Raw genomic sequence first — 20,318 nt, 5'->3', positions numbered from 1 at the left:
GTTCTGCAGCCCCACAGGTCAGCAGCAAGGCTTGTCTGATGGGAGCCACAGCAGAATGTGCAGCTGGCCACATTGGCACTGGAGAAACCTTGGGGACAGGCTGCTGAGGACACCTCCCACCACCCTTCAGGGCCATGCAAGCTGGTTTATAAAAAGCAGCACGTCACTCCCCCAAGGCTCCCATCCAGGCACTGCTCTGAGCTCACACAGACCCCACAGAGCCCAGCAAGTGCCTTCCCCTCCCCGTGGCTCCCAGGCAGCCCCGGTGAGACCCTGGCTCTCACCTGGTACAGGAACCTCTGGCTGAAGTGCTGCATGGCCCCTTGCAGCTGGTTGCGCTGTGACTGCCACTGCTCGTAGTTCCGGACGTACTCGGCCGTGGGGCGCTGCCACGTGGTGGTGCGGGTGTTGTGGTCCACGTAGTAGTACCTGCCCCGAGGATCCACGCGCTTCTCCCACCTGGAAGCACGCAAGGAATTGTCACTGTGGGGCTCACGCCGCGCGGGTCCTGACACCCTCCGACACGAGGGCTCCGTGCCCAGCTCCAGCACAACCACTGCTCTCACACCTAAAGGGGCTCTTATGACCGGGACCCACCAAAAGGAAATACACAGGATGAGTAACTCCTTGAGTAGGTCCTGCAAGGGCACACGAAGCCTGACAGGATGCTGGGATGCAGCAGAGCTCCCACCAGGATGCCATGAACACCTCTCCAAGACAGTGACTGAGCCAAGGCCTGGAGCCCCCAGCCCCTTACCCTGGAGGAAGGGGTCTCTCCCATGTCGTGGTCTTGTTGTTGTGGTCTACATAGTAGACTCTTCCATTCGGCAGCTCCCGCTGTTCCCACCTGCAAGGAAAACAAACTCATGAGGCAGGTGGTATTGCTGGCACCAAGAACATTCAGAGAGCTGCCCCTGCTGGGTCAGGGAGCCCAGCCCCTCACATCCTTGGCACTCCAGCCTTTATCTGACAGCTCTGCATGGCACCTACTCCTGGATGGAGACTCTGTGAGAGGGGCTGCAGCACTCTGCTTCCTCAACAAGCATAACTGGAGCATAAATTCCTAATTTCCCCCAGAAAGGTCAGCATAGGATTTTACAGAGGGTCAGTTTTATGCCCTGTGTTTCTGATGTTTTTGTTTGGTTTCTCTTCATACATCTTCAGAGGGGAGTGTTTGAATTAGGGCTGGGGCTGGGATCCCTCCCTGCAGCCCTGGGCTTGCTGCTGACAGCTACAGCTTAAACATGTGTGTGGCCACAGGCTGGGGTGGCCCTGAGGACAGCCCAGGTGACAGCAAGCCTGGCTTCACAGGGCCACGCTGCAGCCATTCTTTGTGTGAATTCATTCATGAATTTACCCTGGCAAAGGTGAATGCTCTGTGGAGCCTGTGCTTTCTTGTCAGCTTTTATCCTGCAGCAGAGGAGGCGAGCCAGCAGCTGCTGACAGATAAAGTGTTCTCCTGCCACACTTGTGCTCCCACAGGCCTCTCTCCCCATTCAATCATCTGTCTCAATTAATCACCACAAAAAGCTCTAGGAAATTAATACACCAGCTTCTGTGTGGCAGCAGGGGAGCCAGCCCAGGCTGGCAGGCAGCAGGCAGCCCTGGGGATGGAGCTGCTCTGAGTGCTGGTGCCCCACAGCCTGGGCTCATCCCAGGTCAGCCCCACAGCTCCAGGGACAGCAATGCCATCACCACAGCTCCAGGGACAGCAATGCCATCACCACAGCTCCAGGGACAGCAGTGCCATCACCACAGCTCCAGGGACAGCAATGCCATCACCACGGCTCCAGGGACAGCAATGCCATCACCACGGCTCCAGGGACAGCAATGCCATCACCACAGCTCCAGGGACAGCAATGCCATCACCACAGCTCCAGGGACAGCAATGCCATCACCACGGCTCCAGGGACAGCAATGCCATCACCACAGCTCCAGGGACAGCAGTGCCATCACCACAGCTCCAGGGACAGCAATGCCATCACCACAGCCAGGGACAGCAATGCCATCAGCACAGCCACACACCTGCAGTGACACAGCTCAGCTGCACTGCAGCCTCTGTGGAGCCAACTTGAACATGTTGCTTCCAGTCAGCAGCAGGGGACCTTTCTCCTCCCTGGAACAGGTCACAGACACCAGTGGGTGTCCCTGAGGGAGAGTCCAAGGCAGCACCTGCTGTGCCCCTGCACCATAAGGGTGAGGGGCTGCCAAGCCTGACACCACCCTGTTTCCTGGTTACAAACCAGGAACTTGGTGCTTCATAAGCATAAAAGCACCAGGACAGGTAAAACAAGAGTGAAAACTCTAAAGAGAAAATCAGCACAGCTGGGGTGTCCTAAGACATGAGCAGGTCTACTCCATGAGATGAATGGCAGAAGGTGCCCAGGCACTTTTAAGGCAGTGGAACTGCCCTGGACAGCCCCTCCAGTCTCAGTAACAGCAGATGCTCTGATCCATACAGCTCTGAGGACTTGGAAGGTACCATTCCTGCAGCTGTAGAGACCAGGATTCCCATGATGAGAATTCCTCCAGGTTTCTGGATCCCTCTAGGTGGACTCGTGACTGCAAAGAGCCACCTGGGACTGGGGAGAGCTGCTGGTGGTGGCAGCTACTGCCTGATGTCCCCTGTCCCCACCTCACCCCCTATAAAAACACTGATGAGCTCACAAACTGCTCACCAGCAGCTCCTGGGTGATGTGAGGAGTGAATCTGCGAGGGCTGCCTCACCCTGTGAGCCAGGGGTGATGAACTATTGCTGCCACACAGAGATGGGGACACTGGGGACCATCCTTGCTCAGACCAGCTTGCCCAGCTCCACACGGCCCCCAGCATGGGAGATCCATGGCTTTGGGAGCACTGGATGGTGGGGTGGGAGCTCTCCCCACAAGCACCACCAAGCACCCAACATGCCAGTCCCTGCCAGCTCTCCTCCAGCTGCCCACAGGCTCTCAATGGCCATGGATGCAAGGAGGCGCAGGCAGTGGGAAGTGGCAGAGCTGAGGCAGCCCTGCAGTCCAAACAAAACGCCCTCCTTACGTAAGAAACCACAGCCCTGGGCTCTGCCAGGCAGCATAAAGCACCTCTTTGTGCCTCACACCCCCCGCCTGTCCCACACAGGATCATCATCCCTGACAGGATCCACAGCCAGCGGCCCCCTCCCCGCCCCTCGGTGCCAATCCACCCTGGAAGGCCAGCAGCAGAGCTGGGAGCCCAGGCTGGGACCCCCGAGGCCTCGGGCAGCACACACACGCCCGGCTCCGCAGGCAGGGGAACACTGCCCAGGGCGCGTGAAGGAGCCTTTGGGCACTGTCGGGCTGGAATTACTCAGAACTCCTTCCAGCCCTCTCCAGCCCCCAGGACAGACTCCCAGTTGTGTGAGGGATGCCCTTGAGCCGCCACACCTGGTGCAGATGTTGAGACACAGAGATCTGAGCACAGCAAATCGCTCAGGATCCCCACATGAACCCAAGCGTCTGTCAGAGCCCAGAACGAGCAGGGAGGCTGGGGCCACCCTCCAGAGGCTGCAGTGAGAGCTCCCCACGCTCCCAGGGAAGGAAGGAGACACTCAGGCATGACGGGAGGGACATGCCTGGCAGCTCTGCAGGGGACTTTGCTCCTGGAGGGGCAGAGCAGGAGCCACCCCCATGGGCCCTGCAGTGCTCTCACAGCCAGCCCAGCAAGGGGCTCTCCTGCAGCCCCATCTCCCAAGCTGGGCCCCAAACCACCAGTCAGAATAATTCTGTGGTGAGGGGAGCCCGCCAAAAACCAGCCTCCCTGGATCAGGGCTCAGGAGAACTGCAGGAGCTCATTTACACCACCCCAGGGACACAGTGTTGTGCAATCCCAGTTCAGCAAATCCCCATTAGCCCAGGACCTGCTCTGGCAGCTCCCTGGAAGGGCTCACACCATGGAGACCTCAATGCATTCAACTCCACACTCTCCTTCACCTGGGAAGCCCTTGATCTCTGGTCTCCCCTGCCCAGGCCAGCACAGCACAAGCACAGCTCGTGCTGCCTTCTTTCCCCCTGCAGATGCCACAGCCAGCACAGAAGGTGCTAATCAAAGGTGTCTCCAGAGACCCCAGATTCCAGGAGCTCAGCCCAGAGAATCCTCACCACCCCTTCAATGTTCCTCTCCATCCAGCTCCCAAAGCACAAGAGCTTTATCCTCCTCCCTGCTCTGACACACCGATTCTCTGGTGTGAGCTCCCCAGGAAGATGGGCAAGGAGGACAGGGCCACCTTTCCATGTGGCTGGGCCAGGTAAACCCAGCCTGGTGTGTCTCAGAAAGCAGTGCCCACAGCCTCCGGAACCCAGGGCTATCTGCAGGCTTCCCCACCCCGGCAAAGAAACAACAGCCTGTTTCCAACCCAGGTGGGGAAAAGGAGACCTTCAGTCTACCTGGTAGGAGCAGAAAGGGGCATAAGCTCTGGCTGGAATAAAGGCCTTTTTGAGAGCACTGGACTTTTCCAGCTGCCTGGAAACAGGAAGCGCCCAGGCCAGGAGAACAGAAACCCTCACACTCCTGTATAAAGGCACAGTGAGCCGTTAACCCTAATTACCTGTGACTGACACGCGAGCAGGGCCCTGACCTTCCAGGCATCGCCTCAGCCAAAGCAAAATAAACAGCTCCCTTCATCCCAAACACAGCCCAGTTCACCCCCCGCCCAGAATGCAAGGGCTCTGACACAAGGGGAGAACGGTGCAGCTGCAGCACACTGGGGGCTGAGCCCAGACCCGACTGCTGCCCCCACCCTGAGCCAGCAGCTCCCACTCCCCTCCAGCCCCTTCCCAACGTCCCCTGGAGGAGGAGGAGGATGAGCAGCATCTGCACCAAGGAGAATGAGCATCACTACTCAGGAGTCCTGCCCCCCTGTCCCCAGCAGTGACCAATGCCTCTGTGGTGTCCCTAGAGCATGTCTGTGCCCTCCTGCTCAGTGGGAGCTCCCTGAAAATCCACACTCAGTCTCCTGTGCGTTTCCCTCTGACTGATTCCTTGAGCAGCCCTGTGAGAGCAGAGGGCTCTGCTGCTCCACGGGCACAGATGCCACCCCAAACTGTTCAGTGCCCCAAACACCCAGTGGGCACAGGCCAGGCGCCAGCCCAGAGTCCTGGACAGCAGGCAGGGAGCACTGGCTGTGCCAGGCAAGGGGCACAGGATCCCCAGCACCTGCCCCAGGTCCTCCTTGTTCAGCTGAGCACCAGCATCTCCAGCAGCTCCTGGGGCAGCTCTTTCCCTCCCTCGAACAGCCCCTGATCCCAGCACACAGCAGTGTCCCAGTGGGTTCCTGTCCCCCCTCTCCCCACAGGCAGAGCTTACCCGGGGGGCAGAGCTTACCCGGGGGGCAGAGCATCCAGGGCGAGCACGGCTGCCCGGGCCGGGGGGGCACTGGGGCCCGAGGCCGCCTCCTCTGCCTCCCTGGAGCCGCTCAGGGCAGGAGGGGCAGGAGCAGAGGAGCCCTCGGCCGTGCCGGGCGCCGCCGGGGTGGGAGCGCTGGCCCCTGCTGCCGGCCTGTCCTCGTCCATGTCCACGGCAGCCACGGCGTCCCCGTTCACTGCGGAGCAGAGGGCAGGAGGTCAGCACGGGGAGGGCACCAGCAAACAGAGCACGTGGTGGGTGACAAGCCAAGCATGGCACTCTCAGTGCTGCCAGCCTGCAGCAAAGGCAGCACCTGCTTCACACCCAGACCCCTCTGGCAACCACTGCCATGGCCTCCATCCTGAGATGGTGCTTTGCATTTCTGCCCAGGGTCTCTTCTGTCACGGAAACATGCTGCATCCCAGACAGGAACTCGGGGAAGGAGAAGGAGCTCCAAAACAGTGGGTACAGCATCTCCCCTGAGGCAGAGTGAAACCCAGGCTCCACAAGTCAGCAGCACTGCAAAGAGCTAAACGTTGCTGGATTCCACTGAACCTTTGGAAAAGGGAAGAGACAGAGCAAAGGAAAACTACAAAGAAAACTGCTGAGGAGGAAAATACAGAGCAAAAAAATGAGAGGGAATTTGTTAGAGGAATATTTACTGGATACCAAAACCCTGAGACCTGGCAGCCAAGCTGAGGAGGACCCTTGGTACAAAATATCCTGGCTGGAGTGGTAAAGCAAAAGTTTTATAAAAACCCACGAACAAGGAACAAAGCAGTGAGGGATGCGGACATATTTCCAGGAGCTAGAGCTGAGAAACATAAAAAACTGTAAGGGAAGCCCAAACAATTAGAACCATTGTAGGAAAAAGCAGTATAAACCCTCATGGAAAGGAGACTGAAGAGCTACAGACGCTCTGTAGAAGAGACAGAATGAGACCCACCAATGCACAGGGACAAAATTCCCAGGCACTACAAGATGCATCATGAATCTCAGCAGAGACTCATTTTCTCCCCAGTGAATATCCCTGAGCTCTGCCCCCACCTCCCACGAGCACTGGTCACCTGTGCCGTTGGCCGTGCTGGTGGCCGTGCCGTTGGCCACACCGTTGGCCGTGCTGGTGGCCACGCCGTTGGCCGTGCTGGTGGCCATGCTGGTGGCCACGCCATTGGCCATGCTGGTGGCTGTGCTGGTGTGCTGTGAGCTCTTGGCCTGCTGCCGGTGCCGGCTCCTGGCACTGGGACTTTGCTCTCCGCTCCCCGCGTTCCCCCGGGCTGCTCCGGCCGCATGTCGGTGCGTCCTGCAAGGGAGGGAGCACAGGAGGTGAGAGACATCACATGGAAAACACCGCTGCTGCCTTTTCACCTGGGCTTCTGCTGCTTCTACCCAGCACAGCCACTGCTGTCCCCTGGGAAAGGCCAGGATATGGTTCTGTGCCTCTGCTCAGGGCAGTGCCTGGAGCTTCATGCTGCCTGCTCAGACCCGCCCACAGTCCTGGCACACTCCTGCTGGTGGCAGAGAGCCATGGAGGAGTCACCTGGGTGACACCACCTTGCTTTGTTCACAGGTGGGCACTCCACATGCCAAGGAATGGCCCCGGATGCTCACAGCCAGACACCTGCTCACTACAGTGGATCCCAGCTTGCTCCATCCACCCCTGCAGATCCCAGGAGATCCCACACCAGCCCTGGGTCCTGCACCATGGTGGGGACCCTCTCCAGTGCCTTGTGCCTGGCTCCAAGCCTAGCGCAGAGGCAGGGGAGGAAGGTGCTCCCAGGGCAGCCGTGGCCTCCAGAAAAGGAGGGAACCAGCAGTCAGGAAAGGTGAGAGCTGAAATCACAGCACGAGTTGTGTCCAGCTCAGGTGCAGCTGCTCCATCTCCTGGGGGTCACCTCCACCCCGGAGCTCACCTGCCACCATTCTCCATGGCCAGGGCAGCCCAGCCTTCACTGGCAGAGCACCTGCAGCCCCCCCAAGCAAACGCACTGCCTTGGACCATCCAGGGCCCCAAGGCAGCACAAAGGCATTCCTGAAAAAGCTGGGTTTCACCTTAAGAATTCATTCCTGTGAGTGAGGAGGGGGACAGGGCAGGAGGGGAGATGCTGTCATCCCAAATCTGGGGGGCCTGAGCAGCAGAGGCAGAGCCCAGGCACCTCCACCCAGGCTGACAGCCCAGGCAGCAACCACGGAGGGTAGAGACTGCAGGGAAAAGGACATCAGTTTCTCCCAGCCAACATCTACCTTAAAAGGGCAAAACCCACAAACTGTCCCCAAGTCTCAGGGCTGGTGCTGGGAGGGGACAGCAGCTTGGCAGCTACAGGGCACAGATCAGTCATGCCACTCTCAGCAGCTCCAGCAACTGGAACCCTCCCACTCGCTCCAAAGCTCTCTCCTTGGGGAGCGGCTCATGGCAGGGCTGGGATTGGGAGGAGACATGGGAAAGCAGGAGATTTGTTGAAAATAGATTAAATGAGAGCCACGGGGAGAGCACGAGCTGCTGTGACCACTTGGGTGAGTCACAGACCCCCAGCCAGGGGCTCCTCAGACACTGAAACTCCAGCTGGCCCCCAGACACAGCTCCGTGCTGGGGTTTGCTTTGGCCACCAGCACCCAGCAACATGGGGCATCTGTGCGGAGAGAAGAGGCTGCTCTTCCCCCATCAGGAGGTGAAGGGGGCCCCTCACTGCCAGGGCTCAGCAGGGCACACTGGTACCACCCACCTCCCTCCCAAAAGCTGCCTGGGACCTCTCCCCACAGTTCCCCCATGGGGAGGCCAAAGGCAGCACAGCCCCCAGAGCCCTGGCCAGAGGGGAGCAGGCAGGTGCCACCAGCCTGTCCCACTCGGAGCAACCTTTCTAGCATGGGATGGGTCTGGTCCCTGCCCTCCTCAGCACAGATGAGCTCAGAACTGCCCAGGGAGTTTTTAGAAACCAAAACAGGATGTTTCCAGGCTGCCAGCTGGCGGCACAGGGTTACCAGCCTGAATTAGCCAGCCCAGCCCTCCTACGAGTGCTCCCATCTGGGCATTGTCTTTTAATAGACACTGGAAACAAACCCAGCAAGGCCACAGAGCGCGGCGGGATGGGAGCGTGTGCTAAAATAGGAGCAAGGAAAAAACCAGGCAGAGCACGGATGGGAATAGGTGGGGTGGGATGGAGAGGGGTGTGTGGATGGCAGCCCCTCTCCCACACCAGGGACAAGACTCTGCCGTCCCCCATTGACTCTGGGACCTTGGCTGGCTGCCCCACTGCCCCTCCTGGGCTGAGGCCAACGAGTAAAGTGGCATCAGCCAGGTGCCATCAACCCTTCCCCTTCCCCTTCTGCCAAGGTGGAGTCCCCTCGCCAGGGTGGCCAACACGGACCCCAGCCAAGAAGCCCAGGAATGGCCAGTTCCTGCAGCTGGGATGGCCAGAGGGTCCCTCAGGAGATGCAGCAGAGGTGGCAGCATGTCTTGGCCTCACTCAGCACATCAGAGCCCAAGCTGTGGCCGAGGAGGAGGAGGGCAGAGCAGAGGCTGGAGCCAGCACTGGCTCTGGGGAGCAGGGCACAAGCTCTGGGATACAACCAGGAGAGCCTCAGAGCCATGCAGGCAGTGAGAGCACAGCCCCCAAAACACAGAGCTGAGAAATTCCCCCTGTTCCTGCCAAAGGGGGGAGGCAGCCACATCCCCCTGCACCCAGATGAGAGAAGCATGGAATAGTTTGGGTGCCAAGGGATCTGAAAGCTCATTCTCATTCCAGCTCCTGCCATGGGCAGGGACACCTTCCACTATCCCAGGGTACTCCAAACTCCGTCCAACCCGGCCTTGGACACTGCCAGGGATGGGGCAGCCATGGCTTCTCTGGGCAACCTGTGCCAGGGCCTCCACAAACAGGGGCTGTGCACCCATGGCCCCAGCTCTCAGCCAGAGCTCCCTCTCTCCCTGCACAGACGGCTGTGGAATTTCACACCCAATCACCAAGATTAGCAGCAAATCCCAAGATGACATTTGTTCAGGAGAAGAAAAAGAAGCCCTGACCAAGCAATTTCCCTTGCAGGGACAGTGTGGAAATAGCTGAGGAGCAAAGAATGCCCCTTTTCTTCCCATCCTGCCGCTGAGCGACTTTGCCAGCATCCATCACCAAGCCCAAGAAAATAAACACGGCTCTGTGTATAAACACAGCAACCATCAAACAACATTCCCAAGTGCAAGGGACCCACATTCCACCCTGGAGTGTGCAGCTGCCTCCTCTGTGGGTACAGAGAGCAGTGCTCTGCCCCACGGAGCAGCACCACATCAAACTGAGCAGGTATGTCCAGAGCAACCCCAAATTCAGGTAGTACAGCATGGATTGAGAGCTAGCTCAGAGCTTTCCACAGCAGGGCAGCCAGGGGATATGGCTGATGGCAGGCACACCTGGCAGGTGTCTCAAGGTGCCCTGCACAAGCCCTGGACAGACGTCACCACACTCAAGGTGACAGCTGAAGCAAACTCCTCACAGCCAATGGGCAGGCAGTGGGGAATGGGCAACAAGCAGTGCCCAGGCTCAGCCTCCCAAACCAGGATTTTCTTTGCAGGTTTTCTAGCACCTCCTGAGAGCTGCTAAGTGCCTGCCAAGCCCAGCTCAGTTGGGTCACTGAGCACTTCCCTCCCCTGGGGAGGCTCTAACACCTGGACAGCAGGAATCAACAGGAGCAGCCACCACAAAAGGGCACGATCTGCGCTCACAAACTGCTCCCAATTTCCATCCCTCGCCCTCCTCGGGTGGGAGATGAACACACAGCATGGAAAGACAAGGTCACTTTTTGAGCCAAAAACATCAGCTCTGGTGTGTGCCCAGCAGATAAAGAAGGAGCAGAAGAGCTCGAGGGGTGAAGCTTGTAGCTGAGAGTGCTCCTGAGCCTGGGCCACGCAGAAGCTCCCAGGACAGGCTGCAGGCGCCCTCTCCACAGCCACACTCCTACCCAGAACATCTGCACAGGCTGCTGGGCCACTGCCATGCTCTGGAAATATAAATAGGTGTTAAATTCAACTCCATGTTGACAGTGTGACACGTCTCTCAGTAACCACAGCTCCAAAAGGAGCAGCGCTCAGCCACTCCAGCCCGGCAAGGAGGCAGGGCAGGGCAGGGCATGGAGCCAGCTGAGGATGGCCTGCTGCCCAGGCATCTCACTTCCTTTGGAAGCAGCTGTTATTTCCCTGCAGCTCTGCTTCTCCTACTCTCCCTGGACCTTTGTAAGCATCTCCCTCTGGCCATTGCCTGGAGGGCCATTGTGCTTCCCAGCCTGGCCAGGGCTGTGCTCAAGTGCTGGGGCTCCTGTGATTCCAATTTAAGGGACCCCACTTTGCTGGTTTGCCTCATCGCAGCCTGCCCCACTCTCAGATCATTTTTTCAGCTGCCAGTGGAGCAACTGGTGGAAACTCTCTGAGCCATCACAGACTTGCTACTCCTTGAGACACCACCACTTTAGGAGAGGCTCAGGCCAGCCACAGCCCAGCTGTGCAGTCACTCCTCTGCACTCCCAGCTCTGCTGTCCCCAGCACAGACCTCCCGTGTGCTGTGTGACAGGGGCTCACTGGGAGATCTGGAGTGGGGCGCAGAGCACAAGGACAATCCAGACACAGCCACAGCAACCCCCAGCAATGGACACACGGCGTGGGACCCTCACCTTGGTCTGCTGCCAAAGCAGTTGGTGCTGGGAGGTTGGTGCCGGCCCTCCGTGGCCACAGCTGTGCTGCTGGGGTCCCGCCCAGGTGCCTGGGACCCTGCAGGGGGGAAGAACAAGGGCTGAAGAAAAGGACTGAACCACCTACCCTCCCTTCCCTCCCTCCCACCTTCCAGAAAGGAGCCCCAAAAGCACAACAGCCTCATCCCCTGCAGGGCAGACCCCCAGCACCCAAGGACCCCCTGCCTCACACCACACAGCCCAGCACCCCAGGCAGGACACAGGACTCTGCAGAGCTGGCAGTGCCAGGACAGCACTGCATCCACAGCTCCCAGATTGCACAGGTTTTGTCTTCCACCAACAAAGAGAAGGAGCCAAGGGAAAGCAGTGCACCAATCCCTGTTCTGTACAAGCTTTGCTCTCCTGGCAACCCTGAGAGATCAGCCACCAGCCCATGACCCCACAGATGCCCTGACACGGGGAGCTCTCATGAGTGGATCAGCAGACACTGACACCACTTCCCCAGCCCTCACAGCCAGCAGGGAAGGGGCTGATCCAGCGAGGGAAGGGGCTGATCTGTGTGGAAGGCTGGAGGAGGGCTGCAGAAGGGCTGCTCCTCCCAGGCTGCAGGGGAGGCTGCTGGGAGCCTCCTGCACCAGCGGGAGCCCACGGGGCTGGCCCGGGCTGGGCAGGGGCCGCACGGGGGCGGGGGTGGGTGCTGGCCCGGGACACCGGAGCTCGCCCCGCTCCCCGTGCGGGCCGGGCACTCACACTCACACTCACACTCACACTCACCCTCACCCTCACACTCACCCTCGGAGCCGGCACTGCCGTCGGGAACAACGGGAACGCTGCCCAGAGCAACAGCCGGCCCGTCCAGGAACACCGTCAGCTCTCCGCCCGACACAACGCCGCCTTTGTTCTCCGTCTGCAGGTCCAGGGTCAGCTGCCTGTTCTCCACTGCCACAGACGGGACATGCAGAGAGAGACCCCCAGTCACCACCGGGACACCGGCCCAGCCCCGGGCCAGCCTCCCGGGCCTCCCCATCCCCAAAGAACAACGTGCCCACGCCCTCAGGGCCACCAGTGCTGGCCCCACACCTACACACACCTACCAGCACTGCCAGAGGACCCCGGCCAGTGCCACCACCCGCTCCTGCACCAGCCCTCAGGATCCCTTCACCCCTTTAGTGGGGCTGCAGCTGCCCCAGCGGCCCTGGCTGTGACACCCGGACCCCCATCGCTCAGGGCCAGGAGCTGGGGCTGTAGGGCAGATCCCAGCAGGAAAGCCAAGGGATTTCACAGAACCACCAGGTTGGAAGAGACCTTCAAGATCATGAAGTCCAGCCCATGCCCTAACACCTCAACTAAACCATGGTACCAAGTGCCACATCCAATCTTTTTTTAAACACACCCAGGGATGGTGACTCCACCACCTCCCTGGGCAGGCCATTCCAGAACTTTATCACTCTTTCCATAAAAAACTCTTTCCTAATATCCAACCTAAATTTCCCTTGGCACAGCTTAGGACTGTGTCCTCTGGTTCTGTCAGTGCTGCCTGGAGAAAGAGACCAATCCACCTGAGCACAGGCACCTTTCAGGAGCTGTAGAGAGTGATGAGATCACCTCTGAGTCTCCTTTTCTCCAGGCTGAACCCCCCCCCCAGCTTCCTCAGTGGTTCCTCACAGGATTTGTGTTCCCAGCCCCTCACCAGCCTCACTGCCTCCTCTGGACGCACTCGAGCGTCTCAAAGTCCTTCCCAAACTGAGGGGCTCCTTTAAGATGATACAAGGGGCAAGAGGGGTCCTGCAGGATGGTGAGCATCCCTCCATCCACATCCCTGTGCATCAACTCCACTGAACAAAACCAGCACAGAGGGCTGTCCCCAAACAGGAACACTCTGCTGCAGCACTGGACAGCATTCACAGAAGGTTCTGGAGAGGGTACCATGGGCTGGGAGGCTCCTGGAGACAGCTGCCAGCTCCACTCCCTCCTGTGTGAGCCAGTCTGGCTTCATCAGCTTGGCTCTGCTGGTCCCTGGGGGCAATGGGGGCACAGCACAGCCCTCAGCACCCACCCCATCACAGCAATGCCTGCCAGTGCCAGCCAGACTGAAACACCCGTCACAGAAGGCCAGAAAAAATTGGCTGCACCAGCCTGGGACACTAGCCCAGACGCTTCCTGACTCATTTGCTCAAATAATATTTTTATTATACACGGATTGCTCATGACACAATGGCACCATTTTTTAGCAACCTGCTTTGTCCCAGTGTGACGCGGGGATGGGGTGCGGCTCAGCCAGCAGGAGCAGGATGGGAGCACACCCCCACAGAGCCCTTGGCCCACCTCTAGCTGCGAGCTGTCCCACGCTGGGACTTGACCAAGGCCCCCCAGAATGCAGTGACCCAGGGTCTGCAGTGACACAGGGTCTGCAGTGAACACAGGGCTGTGGGACAGGTGGCACCTGTGGATCTGAAGGAAGTCTCCAGTTTTTAGTGCCAAGAAGGCAGGTGTCTCCTGCACAACAGGGGCACACGCTCACAGGGGCACAGCTCTGTCACTGATCACCATCATGCAACAAGGGATCCTGCTGAGCCTGTCTTCCCCTCTGCCTCACGGAGCTGCACTCCGCTTGCTTCCTTGGGAAACCGACCTCACAGACAGTTTTAAGAGCCCGAGACAGAAGATGCTACTGAGAACGGCCAAAAACCAGAACAAATCCAGACCCTGTTTCCCCCCTGGCTCCTCCAAGCCGTAGGAATCCACATTTTCTCCAGGGTCCCTCCATCCCCCTCCGCGCGCGCCGCGCTCCGGGGCCGCACAAGCGCTCATTGTGCGGGCGCCCGGCTGAGGCGCAAAGACGAGGTGTCTCCAAGTGGAGGATGTGAACATGAACCTCCCAGCCGGCTTCCTTCTCCCCCCCTCCACCCCCTCCAGCTTTTTTAAAGAAAATAAACACTGGCAGAACCTTCCCCTCCCTGTCCCCGTGCAGCGTGCGGGACGCACAAAGGGACATTGCTGCTGCTCCGACGGCAGGTCCCCCGGAGGGCCCGGCACAAAGGCTGCCTCTGTCCCGCCGGCTGCCAGAATGTCAGAGGGATTATTATTATTTTGGGAGGGGGTCGGGGGGTGATTTGGTCCTGAATAAGGTCTCAGTTCAGCTACTTCCAGTGCCCTGCACGCAGCATCAGAGCTCCCATTTAGCAGAGGTGAGCTGGAATTCCCACCCAGCCCATTAAGCGGATTTACGGTTCCACGAAACGAGGCTGCTCCCAGCCGGCGTGATAACGGCCCCGGGCTGAGCCCCAGCCCTGGGACCCCCAGGAACCACACGTGTCTGACCCCAGGGAGCTGCCACACGGGATGGGCAGCTCCTCTGGAAGACCCTGTGTGAGGTGGCTCCATCTCCACAGCTGCATCCCAGAAGCTTTTCAGACAGACAGTCAAAATGAGCTTCCCAGTGTCTCAGCTTCCCAAACCTAGTGCCAAGCTCTTTGCCCAGTCCCACTGGATGCAAAGGCCAGTCAGGTCCCATTCCAACAGCTCCATGTGATCGTCCAGGTTTTGTCTGGGATGAATCAAAGCTCCCTGGTGCTAAGCAGGTGAAAACTGGCTCAACCTTTGTGCATTCCCACAAGGAATGACTCCATGCCATGGCTACAGTCCCTCCAGGAACAAGCAAGGGGCAAGTTAAACCTTCTACGGACATTTCCAAACCAAGAAGGAACACAGAGTTTAGGGGAAGGGATAATCTTTAGTGTCCCATGAAAGTCTCCCCTTTGGGAGAAGCTCTGCCTTTGCTGCTGATCCAACCTCAATCACCAGCAGCTTAGAGACAACTGTGTCCCACTCCATTTATCTGCCAGGGATAACCAGGAGGGCCTCAGGTTTCTGTATCTTTCCCCTAAAAGGTGACATGGGATGGGCACTCTCCAACCCCCCTAGTGACCTCCTGGCTGGATGACCAGTTTTGTGGGATTACATCCTGGCCATGGCAGAGCCAGCTCACGGAGCTGCTGGGACATGCAGCACAGCACAGCACAGCTCCTTTGGCATCACAGCCACTATGGGTGGAGCTGCAGCTTTCCAGAGGCTGGGAATTGCTGCTGGTGTCCTGGAGGATCCCAGGAGGCTACAGTTCCAGCCACTCTGCCTGGAGCACCGCAGCAGGGATCCCTAAAGCCCTGGCACGTGGTGCCACTCAGCACACAGCGGGACCAGCACAACCAGCAGGCCCAGTAGGGGCTCCCACACCGCCTGGGATGCGGGGCTGGCCGGGGCCAGCAGCTCCTGGAGCCCGGGAACAAAGAGGAGCCTCTGTTCAGGGGCTGGGGGCGTGCCACGGCAAACGAGCTGTTTTATGGGAGCCCTGGGAGCAGCTCGGCTCCTGGAAGGCTCCAGCCCGTGCTGGTGCCTGAGCCGGCCCTGACCCACCTCCCCACCAATCCCCGGCAAGGCCAGAGGGGCTGCGGGCCAGCGGAGGGGCCCCGCAGGAAGCGCGGCCAGAGCCCCGGCTGTCCTGCCACAGCCAGGCTGCCACTGCAGAGCCTCTCACAGCAGCTCAGGCCTCATCGCTGAGCTCTTCTTCCATGCTCCAGCCCTCAGAGCTGGGACTTTTCCCCCTGCAGTGAGGCACACCTGGCAAGAGGGCTGACAGCAGCATCCTGGCACACACTGCCACAGGTGTCACCAGCAGTGAGGACACTGTCCTGCACACCGAGGAGAGCCACAGGAACCAACCCAGGGCCACAGCTACACTCACAAATCAGCACCTTTCATAACGCCTCACCAAAACCATAACAAACCCAACTAAGAGGGGCTGCTGCCCGGCAGGGGCTCACTCTTGGCTGAGCACCTCTCAGGATGGGAGAGGAGGGCCAGGCCCCTCCAGTGGCAGGGGCACATGCATTTCACTGCCCTTCACCTCAAGTGCTGACTCAGAATGGCTTGAAATCCCAGATGCCTTCTGCCTGACCCAGCCCCTTCCTCAGGCTGGCAGGCAGAGGGAACACACTCCCCTATTCCCAGGACAACAGCAGCCCCTGAGGAAAGGATCTCCCAGGTCCCCATGGGACCTCTCCCAGCAGCCTCTGGCCCTCTCAGACCTGCAGCAAAGCCTGAAGACTCAACATGAGCCTGCAGAGAAGAGGAGGGAGCAGATGCCTGCCCAGACAAGGAGGGCAGACAGGAGCAGAGGGGCAGCACCTTCCCAAGCAGGGCAGGGCAGGCTCTGCAGCTTTAAGAGTCCTTCCTCCCTCCCAGCCTGCAGTGTCAAGGAAAAATCTGACACGTTTTTTCTGGGGGATGTTAACAGACAAGTTAGAACAGCCAGTTGCCTTTTCCATTCATTTTCCACACAGCCTCCCGGGATGGCTGGGAATGAAAGAGCCAATTGTGCCCCCGTGGCGGCGCAGGTAGGGCAGGAACCGCGGCGGCTCCGGGAGCCCAGCACGGCCCCTGCACACCTCGGGAAATAACGGCTGCAGGGGAGGCTGCCCAGGGGCAGGTCCCACAGCTGTGGGGCTGGCTGGCTGCTACACCCCAACAGAGCCAGCCCGAGGCACTCGTCCAGGTCCCCACAGGCCTTGTGAGAAGACAGCAGTAGCAGCACAGGTCCCATGTGTCCCTCACTGCCACAGCACCCGGTGCCATGGTGGCATGGCGGGGACACTGGTGTGGTTGCAGAGCTGGCGGCACCAGGGGAAGCAGCTCAGCCCAGCCCCCAGCACTGGGGAGGGTCTGAAGCAGCCCTGAGTCCCTCGGGGCGCAGAAGGCCCCTCTCCCGCTCAATACCAGGTCTGTGTCTCACCAGCTTTCCTTGGAAGAGACAGAGCCAGCCTTTTCCACCAGCGCCGCCCCGGCCCTGAATGGCCGCCTTTATGTGGGAGCTGCTGTCACGAGCCACGCTCTGGCAACCGCAAACGGTGGCGGAGAGCAGAGGGGTTTGTGTTCCCAGCCCACCGAGGTGCCCGCGCTGACGCAGGTACGGCTGCGGCACGCCCGGTCCGGGGCACACAATGGCACCTTGTTCTCTGCCAGGGAGCACAGCCACCACGGCCACCACTGCCTCGAGCCCTGCTCCCTGCCCTGCTCCCTGCCCTGTCCCCTGCCCCTGCTCTGTGCCCTGCCCCAGGCCATACTCACGTTTGCCACCGCCCTTGAGCAGGCTGCCGAGGCTGATGGAGGCGGCACCCAGCAGCTCGTTCCTCAGCGTGTGGCAGATCCAAACCTTCAGCTCCAAGTGGCTCTGAGCCGTGACATTCCTGCAGAGAGGGAAAGGGGCTGTCAGCACGGCTTGCTCCGTGCTCAGGGAGCAGGCAGTGCCACAGGCAAGGAGCAGAGGAAGGTGGGCAAGGACATGGGGCAGTGGGAGACCCCCCTCTCACCACTCTCCCACCGCCCTCCCAGCCTGGCTGTCTCTGGCAGTGTCCCCATGCAAGGGGCAAAGCTCTGACACCTGAGTGTCCCCAGCCTGTGGCACAGCAGGGCACACAGCAGGGGCCAGCTCCACAGCAGGGGTCACACAGACTCACAGGGTGAGGATCTCGTTCCACAGCAGCTCCGAGACCCCCATCTGCTTCCCCGTCTTCTTGGTCTCGCTGGGCAGCCCGTCACCGGCCACCTCCACGTAGCAGTTCACACGTGCTGGGCGGCTCTGGGCCTTGGGCTTCACAGACACAACTGGGCAGGGCAGGCACGGGGTCAGGCCTGTGAGACACCCTGTCCCCTGCCTGTGCCCTGCCCTCATCCCCCAGCCCACCCCTGCCAGCTCGGGGTGCTCACAGCAGAGTGCTGGGAGAGGGGCAGTGGGGAGCAACGCTCCTGGTGGCAGCGATGGCTGGCACCAACCCCTGACCAGGACTGTCCCCAGCTTCACCCCTCCGAGGGTGGCAGGACTGTCACTGTCCCCAGGGACACCTCCCTGCCCCAGGGCACGGGGCAGGACGGGACGGGCAGCCCCAGGCCGGCAGTGCCCGCGGAGGGGCAGCGCGGGATGCGGCTCCGAGGGGACGCGGCTCCGGGCGCCGGGAGCCATCTCGCGGCCGCGGGAGCACCAGCGCGGCCCCGCAGCCACGTCCCCAGCCCAGGGCACACAGGGCCGTCCCCAGCCCCTGCTCCTCCCGAGTGCTGTGTGTGCCAGCCCGGGGCGCAGGCAGAGCACGCACATTCCCGGCACGGCAATCCCAGCACGGCGGCAGCAGCACCCACCTTTCACGGACAGCGGGGACTTCTCGCAGGGCGGCCCGGCCCTGGCCCTGCTGGAGCTGGCAGCGGCCATGGCATCACCCCCAGCTGCAAGCAGAGAGAGGAGACACCTCAGCCCCACTGCCAGGGCACCCAGGGAGCCCAGACACAGCCCGGTGCTGCTGCAAGTGCCCGGCACGGCAGCGACACGGGGAAAGGGCTGGGCGAGCCCCGGGACACACGGGCTGGGCTCCCTCTCCTGATGAACCCCCTGCATCAAAGGCAACTGGGAGAGCAACCCCTGCACAGCAGCACCACGGGCTGAGCTGGGCACTGCCACCTCCAGACACCCCTCTGGGCACCTGAGCCCCTGACCCACAGGCCAGTGCTGCTAGGGGACAGAGCAGCCACCAAAGCCTTGCCCCGGGGGACACTGGCTCACCACACATCACCAACAAGATGGCAAAGACATGGCAGTAACACCAGCTGCAGAGGGAGCTCTGGTCACAGCATGGGGACCACAAACCTGAAGGGCAGCCCTGGTTTCACTATGGTACCAAATCCCACAGGATCACTGAGGCTGGGAAAGGCCTCCAAGACCATCGTGTCACCCCCTGAATGAGAAGGACACAGTGTGACACCAGGGAGGGTGGCAGGACACATGGCCCGGGCCGGTGCCCAAAGCAATGACCACAGAGCAGAGGGATGAGGTCACACATCCCACAGGAGCACAAGACACCCTGCGCCTGCCCCAGCCTCTTCCCACCATTCCCAGGAGCTGCAGAGCATGGGGGCCAAGCTCACAGCCCAGCCCAGAACTGCCTGGCCAGGCCACTGCCAACCCCCCCCTTCCCAACCAGGGGAAGCACAAAAACAGGGCAGCAGCTCCAGCCCCTCTCCCTGCACAGGAGCCTCTCCCCTGCCCTCTCCCACATCCTCCTTGCACCGTACCGAGCTCCATCCCACGGCAGATTCCCTGAGAAATCCCCTGTGCCAGGGTCTCTGCTCTCTGTGCCAGCCCAGCAAACCTGCCTGGCACCCAGGGCCTGCCTGTGCCCCCACAGCCCCCAGCTCTGCCTGCTGGGCACTGCCCGAGCACCGTCCTGGCTCCATCCAGCAGCAGCCAGGGCTCCCGGGCACAGGCCAGTCTGCTGCCCTCACCCCGAGGGCTCACTCAGTGTCACACGCTCACTGTGACACACTCACTGTCACACACTCGCTGCCACCCCAACTATCCCGGCCCACGGGTCACCCCGGCCTCCCCTGAGGCCATCAGATACCCCCGGTCCTCACATCCCCACCCCACACCACACGGATTCCACGGGGGCCGTGCCCCTCCTGTGCCAGCCCGTGCCCAGCCCTGGCTGGGCTGTTTCCATCCTTCCTCCTTCACATCCCAACTCTCTTCCTTCCCTGTTCCCTCTTTTCCTGGCTCCATACCATTTCTCTGTCACTCGTCTGACAGCCCCGGTCACGCCAACAAACGCCTCTGGCCCCAGAAACCCCTGGGTGCCCGGTGCCGCTCCCCGGGCACAGCTTTCCCGCCCGCACACCCCACAGCCCTCAGCCCAGCGGGGCCGTGACACACGGCAGGACCCTCTTGGCCAGACCGAGGCCTCCCTTCCTCCCCCGGCTTCCCGTTTCCGACAGCCCAGCCCGGCCCGGCCTCCCGGAACACCGGCGGGGCCGCCGCCCCGGCAGCGAGCACCGAACCCGCCCCCGCGACCGCCCGGTCCGGCCCCGCAGCCCCGCACAGACCAGGCCCGGGCACTGCGGGCACCGCGCACAGGAAGCGGCGGCCAAGGGCACCCCCGCGGCCCCACCGTCCCGGGCCGCTACCGGCACCGGCTGAGCAGCTCCGGCGGCCGAAGCGTCCCACCAGGCCGTGTCCGGCGGACGGACGGGAGCACCCCGGGCTGGGCCAGGAAGCGACGCCGAGCCGAGCCGAGCCGAGCCGAGCCGAGCCGAGCCGAGCCGAGCCGAGCCGAGCCCGTCCCGTCCCGTCCCGTCCCGTCCCGTTACCGGCGGCCGCTCCGCTCCCGCTCCCCGGCTCCAGCTCCCGCCGTCATGTGACCCCGGCCCGTCACGTGATCGCGCCGGCCGGAAGCGCTCCCGGGGCCCGGCGC

The 20,318-nt window shown here is 61.0% G+C and overlaps 2 protein-coding genes across 2 annotated transcripts in view; one reads left to right on the top strand and one right to left on the bottom strand.

Annotated features, from left to right (window-relative positions):
* The window catches only part of WWP2 (WW domain containing E3 ubiquitin protein ligase 2), a 31,038-nt gene extending 10,771 nt beyond the window's left edge, over positions 1-20,267 (bottom strand). The window contains exons 1-10 of the mRNA XM_066557450.1: positions 20,215-20,267; positions 18,217-18,300; positions 17,541-17,688; positions 17,152-17,270; positions 11,821-11,967; positions 11,011-11,107; positions 6,426-6,661; positions 5,338-5,554; positions 758-847; positions 285-459 (exon numbers count right to left, since the gene is read on the bottom strand). Coding sequence (XP_066413547.1) covers positions 285-459; positions 758-847; positions 5,338-5,554; positions 6,426-6,661; positions 11,011-11,107; positions 11,821-11,967; positions 17,152-17,270; positions 17,541-17,688; positions 18,217-18,286 — 1,299 coding nt within the window. The 5' untranslated portion in view covers positions 18,287-18,300; positions 20,215-20,267. The remainder of the gene's footprint in view (positions 1-284; positions 460-757; positions 848-5,337; positions 5,555-6,425; positions 6,662-11,010; positions 11,108-11,820; positions 11,968-17,151; positions 17,271-17,540; positions 17,689-18,216; positions 18,301-20,214) is intronic.
* Positions 18,704-20,265, top strand: LOC136561079 (serine/arginine repetitive matrix protein 1-like). Its single transcript, XM_066557202.1, has 2 exons — positions 18,704-18,745; positions 19,753-20,265. Exons 1-2 carry the CDS (start codon positions 18,704-18,706, stop codon positions 20,263-20,265), a joined length of 555 nt encoding a protein of 184 aa, XP_066413299.1.
* Positions 20,268-20,318: the final 51 nt, after the last annotated feature.

This window comes from Molothrus aeneus, chromosome 11 (assembly GCF_037042795.1).
Source record: "Molothrus aeneus isolate 106 chromosome 11, BPBGC_Maene_1.0, whole genome shotgun sequence".
NCBI lineage: Eukaryota > Metazoa > Chordata > Aves > Passeriformes > Icteridae > Molothrus > Molothrus aeneus.
The sequence above is the reverse complement of the archived record's forward strand: the minus strand, read 5'-3'. Positions and strand labels throughout refer to the sequence as shown.

What these genes read in the sequence shown, in the direction of transcription:
- LOC136561079 (XM_066557202.1), top strand. Translation starts at nt 18,704, where the DNA reads ATGGGGACCACAAACCTGAAGGGCAGCCCTGGTTTCACTATG. An exon ending in GCAGCCCTGGTTTCACTATG is followed by an intron (nt 18,746 to 19,752) that starts GTACCAAATCCC and finishes CACACCCCACAG; the next exon opens with CCCTCAGCCCAGCGGGGCCG.